General features: G+C 47.3%; 5 protein-coding genes across 5 annotated transcripts in view; all 5 read right to left on the bottom strand.

Moving 5' to 3' along the window:
• The window catches only part of VTN00DRAFT_5567 (uncharacterized protein), a gene marked incomplete at both ends in the record, with an annotated part of 3,079 nt that extends 776 nt beyond the window's left edge, over positions 1-2,303 (bottom strand). Inside the window, 8 exons of the mRNA XM_069432111.1 lie at positions 150-359; positions 468-635; positions 752-831; positions 910-1,115; positions 1,226-1,628; positions 1,699-1,740; positions 1,883-2,043; positions 2,246-2,303. Coding sequence (XP_069288004.1) covers positions 150-359; positions 468-635; positions 752-831; positions 910-1,115; positions 1,226-1,628; positions 1,699-1,740; positions 1,883-2,043; positions 2,246-2,303 — 1,328 coding nt within the window. The remainder of the gene's footprint in view (positions 1-149; positions 360-467; positions 636-751; positions 832-909; positions 1,116-1,225; positions 1,629-1,698; positions 1,741-1,882; positions 2,044-2,245) is intronic.
• Positions 2,304-3,398: 1,095 nt separating this feature from the next.
• Positions 3,399-4,130, bottom strand: VTN00DRAFT_5568 (uncharacterized protein; the record flags this gene model as incomplete). Its single annotated transcript, XM_069432112.1, has 4 exons — positions 3,399-3,402; positions 3,509-3,608; positions 3,776-3,818; positions 3,924-4,130. The coding sequence occupies 4 exons, from the start codon at positions 4,128-4,130 to the stop codon at positions 3,399-3,401; spliced, it is 354 nt and encodes a 117-aa protein (XP_069288005.1).
• Positions 4,131-4,408: 278 nt separating this feature from the next.
• VTN00DRAFT_5569 (uncharacterized protein) lies at positions 4,409-4,751 on the bottom strand (the record flags this gene model as incomplete). The annotated part of the gene is made up of 2 exons (XM_069432113.1): positions 4,409-4,598; positions 4,648-4,751. The coding sequence occupies 2 exons, from the start codon at positions 4,749-4,751 to the stop codon at positions 4,409-4,411; spliced, it is 294 nt and encodes a 97-aa protein (XP_069288006.1).
• A 1,282-nt stretch (positions 4,752-6,033) lies between these two features.
• VTN00DRAFT_5570 (uncharacterized protein) lies at positions 6,034-7,597 on the bottom strand (the record flags this gene model as incomplete). Its single annotated transcript, XM_069432115.1, has 2 exons — positions 6,034-6,927; positions 6,989-7,597. The coding sequence occupies 2 exons, from the start codon at positions 7,595-7,597 to the stop codon at positions 6,034-6,036; spliced, it is 1,503 nt and encodes a 500-aa protein (XP_069288007.1).
• A 707-nt stretch (positions 7,598-8,304) lies between these two features.
• Positions 8,305-10,408, bottom strand: VTN00DRAFT_5571 (uncharacterized protein; the record flags this gene model as incomplete). The annotated part of the gene is made up of 2 exons (XM_069432116.1): positions 8,305-9,863; positions 9,916-10,408. The coding sequence occupies 2 exons, from the start codon at positions 10,406-10,408 to the stop codon at positions 8,305-8,307; spliced, it is 2,052 nt and encodes a 683-aa protein (XP_069288008.1).
• Positions 10,409-12,273: the final 1,865 nt, after the last annotated feature.

The following is a 12,273-nucleotide window of genomic DNA, read 5'->3' on the forward strand; positions in this document are numbered from 1 at the left end:
AAAGGAAGAGAGAAAGGAAGAGAGAAAGGAAGAGAGAAAGGAAGAGAGAAAGGAAGAGAGAAAGGAAGAGAGAAAGGAAGAGAGAAAGGAAGAGAGAAAGGAAGAGAGAAAGAAAGAAAGGGTGGGGTGCGAAGAGAACCACCACTTACCTCCTCAATCCCTCAACCAGGACCTCCTCTTCCTGCGAGAAAACCAATCTGAACCATCCCGGCTCCTTAGAATGCTCCTCGCCCGGGTGCAGGAACACCCCCGCGTCGACCAGCTTCTGCGCCAGTGAGAACTCGCGCTGCTGTGCTGACAGACCCGGGTCCGTGGGGAGGTAAGGGGAGAGATCGATGTAGATGAAGAAGCCGGCATTTCTGTGCACATCAGCGTACTTTTCCTTCTTTCTCGTAGGAAATGGAAATCAAGAAAGAGTAAATGTAAGAGAAAAGGAAAGGGGGGGGGGGGATAGGATATAGGCTTACCCTCCCTTGACATATCTGATCCCTTCTCTCTCGAGGGTCGAAGTTGCGAGCTTGTAGGATGCTGCCAGGCCATTGCGGGCCTTTGCTATTATGGAGTCGACGAACTCCTGGTCTTCGAGGATTGTGGTTCCGATGGTTACGGCCGCACGGGATGCGGGGTGTAATCTCCTGTTTGGGGTGTTAGGCATCAAATCTCTGATAAGAGAATGTGCGAGGAAGGGAAGATGAAAAGGGATTGTATGTTTCAAGGGTGGTGTTTTGTTTTAAGAGGCGATTTGCCGTACAGAATAGCTTTGCACGCTTTCTGAAGCTGCTCGTTCTGCGAGATGAGGAAGCCGAGGTGGAGACCGCCAGACGCGAAGTCCTGTATTCAATCAATTTCCCGTCAGTTCCTAGTCCGTTTCAAGGTAGAGATGGCAAGATTTGAGAAGTGATAACTCACCTTGCTGAAGCCATACAGCACATGTACGAGCTTCGGATCGATCAAGCCCGAAAGATCAAGCGACAGGACGGAGGTGAACGGAACAGCATCGGGGTCTCCTGAGTCGAAGACACTGAGACCGTATACCTCGTCACTGATGTAATGGAGCTGGTGCTTCTGGCAGAATTTGAGGAGCTCTTTCAACGTCTCTGGTGGGTAGCAGCGGCCTGGTATATCATTTCTTTAGCTATCAAGAAGGTAGAGAAACGCTTTCCATCTAGAATGCGTATATGCATGTATATATGCGCATTAGATTAGGAAGGTACGCAGAACTCACCAACAGGGTTATTCGGATTCACGACCAGCACCGCCCGGATCTTCGTACCCTTCTCCTCCGCCTTCTTCAGCGCGGCCTCATACTTCTCAACGGCAGCGGGTGTGAACGCCTCCACGGGACCCGTGTCAGCGTACACGATCTCCACACCAGCCTCGACCCCGTAGTCGAGCTCGAATCGGCCGTACATGGGCCGACTGACCAGGATCCCCTCCCCGGGCTCTGCCAGGGAGTACCCGAGCATGCCTCCGAGAGCAGTTGGGCTGCTGGCCACGAGGATCGTGTTAGGATCGACGGGGACATGGGGCTTAAAGTTCCTGTTCAAATGGTCTGCGAGAGCTGCGGGGAGACGGGCAGCTGTGGAAGGTTTGGGGCGGTAGCCGATGCTGTCTTCTGTGAAGGTGACCTGCACAGGGTAGGTTGGTTTAGATTGATGTCCATTTCTGACTGGATCGGGTACTGAGTTGGAGCTCGACCTTCTCATTGATGTACTTCACAATTTCCTTGCGCATCGGGATCTGGTTTCACAGTCAGATTTAAGATGTCACATGCAATTGAATTAATTCTTCAGGGCCGCGGCCACATAGTGTGCAGGCCAGTAGTTTGTGTACAACAAGATTTAAGACTTGTTTCGAGCTTGAGAAATTGAGGATGACGTACATTCTCAGCCATGGCAAAAGATATCAAGCCATCAGGATTTGTATCCTTGTCATATGACTGTGTTGGAGCATATCTCCAAGGGATGTCGAGCATCCCCGCGCTCCTCACCCCGCGGGATGACAGCATAGTGTAGTTGTGGTGAGAAACTCCGTGTGGATGTCCTGTTACATGTGTAAGTCCTAGGTAACTGGTAATTAGGCTAACGGTTTCAAGGGTTAAATATGTAAAGAGGTACATATTTATTTGTTTTCTGCTAAGGGGTGACCGTTTTGACGTGATTGCGTGTGATATTCAGAAGTACGAGGGAGAGGGGATTATGGGGAGAGATAATCCAGGTCCTAAGTACAGCAAGCTGATACTCACCAAATATAAAGCGTGTTAATCTGGACCGGATGGGGATGCTCCGGAATACGCCTACCATGACCTTGCTCAGCGCCGCGTTCCTGAGATACTTTGTGTTTTGTGATCCACTTAAACTTGCTCAAGCGGGTGTTGAGGTCCACCGCGATCTGCCCCGCTCTGGCCTCTTTGTTCACCAAACTAGTTTCTGAGAACCCTCGTATTACCATGCATTTGCCTTCTTTGTCTCAATTGTTCTAATCGGTTTTGTATTGCATCCAGATTCAGTAGAAACACCGTTAAATCTATCCTTTGGTGAGCCTCGTTGCCGCCAAAACAGGTAGGATCTTCGGAACGCACTATTTGCATGCAACTAAACGGGGACCTTGGGGATTGAGCAAATATCCCTGGACATCACGATGATCTATATATTCTGCAGTCGACTCCTATGCTGCAGACCTTGGGACAGACTTACTTTCTATAATAGCCATTTCTAAATCGACCAAATGAATTGATATTATAGAAGTATCTGCCAGGTGCCTGCTCCCATAGTGATATGAACAACTTCGCCATTGTTGTTCCAGCAAAAGCTTTGTCATGAGCCTGTTACATATCGTGGACTTTAGATTGGCATGCATGCCTCCCGTCAATTAGGATATTTGAATCTCCATACTGACTCACAGGCAGGAACGTAGATCATTGAATGGCAAAAAAAAGTTGATAAATAGGGAACATGTATATACAACTCCCAATTAAAGCCGGTTCTGATTATTCTGTTCTGACGCCGGATAGTCTCTTCAGGATAGTAGCTCGACCCATCATGGAGCGATTGAGTTTGCCCAAGACGTCCGGATTTCAAAGTCAATATCGTCGTGTGAGATCTCGTGGAACAATAAAAAGCGAATAGTCGACCTATTGGGTCCATCTTACACATTGGCACAGATGTACCTGTTGGACAAAGCGCGACGATTCCAAATGTAGTGAATCCATGTGGTTCGCCGACTTCGATCTCCCAGTCATTGATAAAGAGGGACAAGCCATAGAAGAGCAGATTCTTAGCGAGCATCTGGACAATGAATATCTCGGTCATCTCGTTTTGAAAAGCATCTCTATAGATGACGTATTAACTAAATGCCATTGAATATAACTAGTGAGTTGCACTTACAAAATGTATAGACTAGCTGAAGTTGTAGCAATTGTTAGGCCCAGCACAGAGAACCGTGGCAGAATGCTCCGAGATAATAGCCATTTGGTTTAGGATTATTTAGATTCCAGTCCATGACAAACCATCCAATTCCATAGTCACCGTTGGCTTTTGTGAGAGCACGCAATGTTGCGACGCACAGCCAGGAGCCGGAGAGGCATCCAATGATACCTCCAATGACAGCTAACCTTGTGGTGAGTTATGGCATCTTCAAAAATTCTATAGCTAGAGATGAATAGGGAGTACCTCCGACGTAGAAGTATCCGTTCTGTATCACATTCAGGTTGTATGGTCTTGTATGGCAATCAATAATATGGCAAGAGAAGTAGTGACTTGGTAGATCTACTCACGGCACTGACCATCGTCAGATTGCTTGTATTTTTCCAGTTGAACCTACAACAGCTGCACCAGCAACACAGAGCGACTGGGAAATTATTAATATAAGCCAAGTCCTTTTGGAGTATATAGATTGATGTCCCTATTTGGAAAGTTGCTTACCCATAAAACTGCAGGATTAAGCAATGTCGCAAGGGGCGCAAGAATGAGCTTTGCAATATTGACGCCCGAATAAGATCTGCTGTAGAAAGCTAAACTCTTGGTATATGGTAGCTCGTGAGCAGAGGTCGCGGTGGCCGATGGTGCTCTGCCCTCCTCAATATGGGAAGATGTGACAGCTTTCTTCTCTTCCACTTTCGTTTTAGGCATTGCCTCTACCACAGGAGGAGGATGGAGATAGTGAGTTTCTGGAACCCCAAGAAGTACAGAGAGGAACCCCACTGCCACAAACGGCAGGTGTATGATAAACATATATCGCCATCCGAGGCGTTCAGTGATTGGGCCCCCGACAATAGCCACTATAGACGAGACATAGGTGAGAGTCGGTATCATGATCCCGGTTTGCAATCCGTGTTCATGGATAAAGTACCTGGTCGCCGTGTTAGATTAAAGCTGAATCAAACACAAAGTGTAGGAAGAGATACAGGTCACCAATTGTAGCTGTAGAGAGGCTTTCGTGCAGTGGTTCCAAATCCCTGTATGAGTCGGCATGCTAGGAGCGTTGCATAGCTTTTACCGCTCGCGACGCAAATAATGGATCCAGTCAAGCCCATTAAGCTGGCAAAGATATACTGTGGTCTCTTCCCCCATTTGTGGGCCAACGCTGACAGAACTGGGCTAAGTTTGTCAATAGCTAAGTCACGTAGATGCAGTAACTCGGGCTCACCCAAAGAGTCCGACGACAAGCAGCTGATAGCCAGACAGCTGGGATATTTTTGCGGTCGTCACATCCAATATCTCAGCAAGAGCAAACGTAGAGGGCGCGAGCATTGACGATGGTACTGAAGCAAAGATAATGGTGTTCACAAAGATTATGAAAAACACCGTATCCTTCTTCCGCTGCGACCAATTCTATTCCATAGCACTATGCGTTATACACAATCCCTTTGTGAGAACTCAATGAAAAGGAAACTGGCGACATACAAGTGGATCTTCAGGCTCGTCCGTAGGTATAGGAACAAGTATGATATCTGAATCCTGGGAAAATTCAGTCTATCTACGGTGAGTAGGTTAGTGGGTAGACAAGATGATAATACCTTTCCATGGCCATGCTTATTCCAGATGTAATAGTTACCCCTCCATCAACCAGCAGCACAGCCCCAGGTGTGCTTTCGGCCTTGGGTTGCAAAATCCCAAGCATACCGGGTTGCAGATGATATCGGTCTGGAAGCAAAGGGGATGTTTTAAGGACCGGTCAACAAAGCGTAATTGAATAAACTAAATATTGCAAGTCACAGGAATAAAGTTTCATTTAAAGATGTCCACTGATGCAATTCTTGGATTAGAAAGAGCAGTTGCAAATAAAAGGAGACCATCGACATTCGAGAATGCATGCCCCACAAAACCCAGCTGGAGAAACTGGGGTAACACGGAATTTCTAGCTCTTTAGCAATCTTCGGATGCATAATGCCAGTACATCCATGTCATTGGATAATTGTGATGTGTCAGGCTCCATTTTGGACGATGCGAGTTTCTAAGACAAATGTTGACATTTTGAAGGACAACAATAGCTAGGGAACTGTAGTGCTTGTACCTAGGTCGGTATCTATTTGCGTTATATAAAATTTGATTAAAGAACACCAACAGTAAGCGGAAGTGGAAGAGAAGCCTTTAGTAAGCAGTCTTTTCTTCGATAAAGTATACTGTGCCCTCCAGGGCTGCACTCAGCACTTTTTTCTTTCTGTATGATGGCTCTTAAATGACACATACTGGGTTAGATCTGGGGACTGTGCTGGAGGTGCTACCTAATGATAGGGTTACTTCCTAATTGAACAGCTATCGGATACACGCTTCCGACGGACAATGGAACTTCAAGAGCATTTGAAATCAATCCCCTGTCTCTTCCTCTGACTAAAGGTATCTTCCAGTAGAAAACTATCTGCTAACAATCCTCTTTACCTACCTGAATTAGTTGTTGCATTAGATACACCTTGTAATGTTTGCGGAAATTAGAAAGATTTCAGACCTCCTATGTCAACCCATTGAATCGAAACAACTTGAACCAAAAGACCCTATAACGAACGAAGAGCAATCATCTCAAGATTCCCATATATCATGCCACTGTCTGCATAAAACTAGCCACGGCATCCTCGAGATTGGCCCGTCCGAGCCTCTCCTCTGAGCAAGCCAGCTGTTCTCTTGGAAACCAGTCACCAACGTTCTCCTCGCCTTCGAGAACCATATTTGCCATCGCCTTTCCAGTCAACCAGCAATAAGCCATCCCATGCCCGCAAAACCCTGCGGCGACCCATTCGCTGCCGCTTTGCTCCGTGCCAGGATCTCTGCCACTGATACTCTTCGGAACCTTTCCGACCAGTGGAACAGCATCAACCGTAAATCCCATGATCCCGGTCCACTTGTTTATTACCGTGGCGCCTTTTCCATCCTTGAATCTTTCTTCTATGGCTCTTTCAATGAATTTTAGTGGCTCTTCACTCTGCTGGTCGTCTCGCACGTTGCCTATATCTATGTCGTCTTCTTCAATGTGTGTTGTCAATAATGCCTGGAGCAACCCGCCACCGAGATAGATCTCACCCGATGGTAAAGGGGATTGTGTAATATAGTCAAAGCCGGGAGCGTAATGCAGAATCCATGATTTCTTATCCCCAACCCGAGGGAAAGATGGTGGTGGAGACTGCAGAGTCATCTGTCCGCGGAGGGGGAAGAGTTTGTCTCTCAAACCTGGAAGAAGATGTCCAGCATATCCATTGGTACAGTGGATGACATGTTTAGCAACGATCCTGCCGCGAGCTGTCGAAAGTTCGTATGGACGATCGGATGATCCAGACACAGTAATCGACTCGACGGCTGTATTAGTTTCGAGCGTGAAATTGGGATATTTATCGTGGTCAAGCAAGGTAGAGGTTACGCCGCAGACAAATCTATATGGTGAAAGCGCCCCAGCTGAACCTGTCATGCACCCCACTGCGTTGACTGCTCCAAAACGCTGATGCAATTAGTGTGAAAGTTCATAGCTGTTGCTTTCACAGTAAGATATGAAAATATACCTCTTCCAGGTCCTCCCCTTCCCAAACAAGCCACCGATCTCTCTCCTCCGGAAAATCCTCTAGCCAGCTTCCTCGTTTTGTTTCCATCTCCTGGAATATATTTCGGTCAAAGTAGAGATCGACCCCTTCAACACGTCGAAGCATGCTTTCCTCCATCACTTCGCGGTCAAGCTTCGCAGCGGTGTCAAACAGGGCATCCAACTGTGCTAGGCGAAACCGCGCTATCTTTCCAGCGCCTTCTTTTCCGAACAACGTTTTTAATTCTGCATAATCGACATATGGAACTTCTTTGCAGTGACCTCCATTCCGCCCTGTGGCTCCGGAGGTCAAACTTCGGGCCTCCAGAACTGTCACGCTTAGATCAGGCGAATCTTGGAGGAGATGATACGCGGTGCTGATGCCAGTCATTCCTGAGCCTATGATAGCAATGGACACTTTTGACGGGAGATTCGGCGACTGGTGGTTTGCCAACCTATGGGGCTCGGCCTGCCATGATGATACGGTGGGATTTGGTACAGGAAGACCCGGATCTCGTCGTGCCAGTTGAACGAGAGAGTTTGCAAAAGTCGCAGTGTCTAATTTGGTTGTTGGTGGACCCAAGCCTGTCATTCTGTGATGTGCAGTAGTTAGGTACCCTATGAAGTCAATCTGCTCGAGTATAGATGGCAAGAAAAACTGAGAAACTAAGACAGCTCCAGAAAGGATATCTCAATTGGCAGAGCCGTAGCAAATTGGCAATCTTTTCCACAAAGTTCCAGGTCAGGTACTTGATGTTGTTCCGCTAGAGGATCTGATGGATGGTAAGTTGACATCAGTGCCTATCGGAAGAGATAACCCCGCGTGTCCGCTCCTATCGGCACGAGCAATTCTCAGACAACATAGCAAACTTCGACTAAAGCATTCCATCTTATAATGCAGATTATTAAATGTTTCTTCCATTCCCAGAACTTCATCCTCGACTCAGGTTTCATTGAAGCAGCCTCCATCAAACAACAAATAGTGCTATAGTATACTCGGATGCCTCCTCTCTTCTGATAGACATACGAGTACACGCTACTTTAATCAGTCTGAAAAAGCCTTAAAGAATATAGAGCATGAGTGTATTTAATTTAAGATCTACCAGACACCGACAAAGCTATCTACGTAGGTATGCAGTGGATGAGTGAAGTATGTATCTAGGTACACAGGATATCTAATGAGACCCTTTCCCAATCCAGAGATAATTCCAACGCCGAACGCTATGCAAAGTATTGTACATGTTCATACAGATCTAGGGCATAAAAGTACAGAGGTCGTCACTTCAAGTATCGAAGGCTTCATAGTTTTGCCGTGTGCTGCGTCCGCTTCTTGTGGCTGATGTTCTGCCTTGCCGGACGAGTACCCTTCTTTCGTTTATCGGATATTCTTTTCTGATGGATAAAGTTCCAAGTTTCTATCGGCATGCGTGAGCCGACATGCTGGCCATTCGGGCTGAAGACTTCCACCTTCGGTGTCGGCTTGGAGACACCAGGTTCTGTTTTTGTCCGGATCTGCTCAGTCAGCTCGACCCAGCCGCTTCCCTCAATAAGCAGGTCGGCCGACATGACTTTGTAGGGCATTGGAGGCGGTGGAATGCCTTGATCCTCCTTGCGTTTCTTGATAGTAGTTGGAAGATGACTCTCGGTCACGTCCCACTTGAGCTCGAAGGCTCCAGCGGAGGACATGAGTTCTCCTACTCCTTCCTTAAGAATGTTCTGCTTGCCCGGGTACGTACGCCGCTGGGCCTGCATTTCAATCGCCTTCTCCGTCTTCGTTACGTGGGCCTCCAGGGGCAGGAAACAAGCGGCCATGACGGGACTCTCCGGGTCAATAGGGGTTATTCTAATGAGCCCTCCACCAAGAAGGAGAGATTGACCCGGTTTTATCGTATATCGCTCAGGGTTCCCACGCTTTGTCATAATAAGATCCGACTTGTGCTCATCACGGATGAAATCCTGCAAACTTCCGCGCTCGAGACCTGGCAGATCGATCATCTCGCCTTTCCCATGACCGAAGGGGATCCGAATTGGCGACACAGTAGTTCCTGGTAGTGAGGACACGATTGGAAGAGTGGGATATAAATCTTCACGGGGGGCAGGAGGGAGAAGGCTGTCCGAATCAAGAAGAGCATCATCTCTCTGCTTGTTGAAGACTTCTGGTTCTTCCCGTCGGCGTTCCAGCAGATCAGCAAGTTTCTCCAGGTTCTTTGAGTCCTTCGGGAAGCAAGCTTCAATAAAGCTACTTTTTCCGACATTAGCCTTGCCGACCACCCAGATACCACCGCCATGTTCCCTGATTTCCTCTTTGACATTTTTCGTCCACCAGCCCCGATGAGCACTAATCATGTGTATGTTACCCAGACGTACATCTTCACCCTCTTCGCCCAAAGCATCACGAAGCACTTGGCGCATGTATTGCATCTTGGAGTCCACTTGCTCCTTCGTTGCTGCTAGCAGGTCTGACCGCGTTATGATAAAGCTGATGGTAGGAAGCTTTCTTCCGCCACGGTATTTCTCGGTTTTGGCCCTGCGATTCCGCGAACGCTGCTCCTGAAGATTAAGAGCTTCGTAGATGTCTGGTACAAGGGACATCGGGAAGTCCGCCGCATCGAGGATGTGGTATACGCGATTATGCTTGTGTGGGGATTCATCGAGGAAATGCCGGATAGAATGGATAGTAGGAAAGGGTGCTGGTGTGCCTTTATTATGGTGTATGAGATTGTGGCATCTATCGCAAACTTGCGTAGGAGACGCGGTATCTTCGATATAACGTTTCGCTGCCATTGCCACTTCTTCAACCGAAGTGCTAATTGGAGTTCGTTTCTCAGCAGTCGCGACGTCTTCGACTAAAGTGCTATCTGAGAAATTGGGTTAGTACATAAATAATACTAGGATCGACATTGTCCATACGAGAAGGTCTGGGGGCAGTATCTTCCGGTAGCTTTTTGTCCGCATTTTGCAACGCAAAAGCCTTTCTGCTTGCCTCAGCGGGGTTCCTCAGAATCTCCTCGTTGACTGGGTCCAATATTTTATCTTTCTCTTCTGCCGCGCGCTTAGTTTTGTTAATAAGCTTGCGAGTCTTCTTTCTCGTCTTGCTGTAATAACCCGGTTCATTCGGGTCAATGGTCTGTGCGTATGCACCGCATCCCGGACAGCAGATAGGAAGAATATCCAGAGGCGCCTCCTGCGATTCTTGAGGGGGCTCGACGGCCGTCGAGGATATTTCCAGTCGACTTCTAGTCGTATGGAAATTCCGTCTGCGCTCGAAGATTGGGGACGATGCCGAATAAGATGTCCATGGTGGCAACGCCAACCGGGCGGGTTGAAACCGGCGAGGCAATGGCAGCGCACGTTTCCCTGGCTTAAAAGATCTCAGAAAAACACACCTGGGACACGGCAACATGATGTTGAAGCTATAATGATTTGCGCAGATTGCGCGGAGCTGCAGTTTTAGAAACCGATATAGCGCATCTGGTCTTAACGGACATCCGTAAAAAGTTGGAACTTGGAACTTTTCTGTGGCGAATCAGAACCAGACTTGGTTAGACGCCGATGGACCTTATCTATGAGAATTGCATCTTCGTCGACAACGCAAAGACCGACATGTGTCAGATGCCTGAATTTACTGTATGTCTATGATACGAGGATAAGTGCCTGCGACTGAACGTCCCAATAGTAGACACTACGGTGCAAGACGGTGAATGATGTCTTCTATTGGCGAAAGCTCCGATTCTTCCGCATCAGGTAAGGGTCGGTAATTGCAATACTACTTCTGCACCCAGTTAATGGAATATCACATTCTTGCTATTATTTTTAACGGCCTTTTATGGTAAGAGTCAGTCGTCAAACTTGCCAAAGCCCAGACGCCGAATATTGGTCTCCCGACTATGGAGGCTTTAAACAAACCGAAGAGCTCTCAGGACATCCTGCATGAGGCTAGATACGGGAACTTGAAATTGTTTAATCCCAGAGACCGTTTTCTTATTCCATAGCCATTGAGGAATACTTTCTTTCTCCTGGAATCTTCTCTACCAAGCCGACAGATCTAAGCGAACTGGAATCAACATCGAGACCATTACCATCTTATCATTTTAGCGTGGAGCCTTTCGAACTTCCTGGCGCAATGAACATCAGATACTTGTCTGTTAACCCTAGAATATTGGAGCGTAAATCATGATGGACTGCAAATATGGCTAGATCTTTCTCATGTTCCTCCTTTGTGGCATCTGTGTGCTTATCAGCTATCTATTCCCTTGACAGAGCAACTAGTACGTTAAAAAGAGAAGAAGGAATGTTTCAAGGTTTCCTATGCACTATTTTTAACACTGTATTTTACATTCCACAAAATTTGTAGTCATCTATTGACCGGTATTTTTGTTATAATGAATGAGATTCTGTGGGTTCGTCGTTGGGTTACACAAATAGGATGAAAGAACAGTGAATAGGGTACTAGTCAGGCGAGTTTGATATATAAAGGCTCCAAAAACCCCTTCTCGAAATTTACTTCTCCGTTCATTCCTCCATCACTTCAAGACCAGACGGTCTGATAGTTACTATGCCATAGCATAATTGACGCCTCCTTTGCTCATCTCTCTATGCAGAAAGAAATGGCATCAGAGTTCTTTCCAGAGACGCGTCTGAGATGGACCAGTGAATGGTTTAGCAGACCATTCTGGCCTGGCGAGCCAGATTTGAATGCGATAAGGTCTTTGGCTGAATCTGCTTTAATCCCGGAATATCTTGCTAGCGACAGTACACCTATCGACGTTTGTTACTTTGGCGGCGGCGCTTCCAATAAAGCGTACGAGATCTCACATCCGCAACTGGCAAAGCAATTTCTTTTCAGAGCTACTCTCCCGGTGGGCCCTTTCTCCAAAACCGAAAGTGAAGTCGCAACCTTGGAATATGTCCGTCGGAATACTCGATTCCCGTGGCAGAGACAATCGCTTGGAGCTCCTCTGCTGATAATGAACTGGGCTACGAGTGGTGTTTGGTCGAGAAACTGGAAGGCGTCTCACTGGACACCGTTTGGCAGAAGATGCCATGGAATTCCAAAACCAAATTGGTGGAGGATCTTACTGGGTTTGTCTCTCAGCTCTGGTTCCAGTGCTTCGAGGCCATCGGGAGCCAATATTTCTCAGGGGCCCGAAAGCGATGCAAACGCATCCATGAACTACTACGACCCGAAGAAGCCAAATCGGACTGTAAAGGTTTCTATCTGACAAGAGATTTTAGAGATGAGGACTTTATTATCGGCACTATTGTGAA

This window comes from Thermoascus crustaceus (genome assembly GCF_041956765.1).
Source record: "Thermoascus crustaceus strain CBS 181.67 unplaced genomic scaffold VTN00scaffold_3, whole genome shotgun sequence".
Classification (NCBI taxonomy): Eukaryota; Fungi; Ascomycota; class Eurotiomycetes; order Eurotiales; family Thermoascaceae; genus Thermoascus; species Thermoascus crustaceus.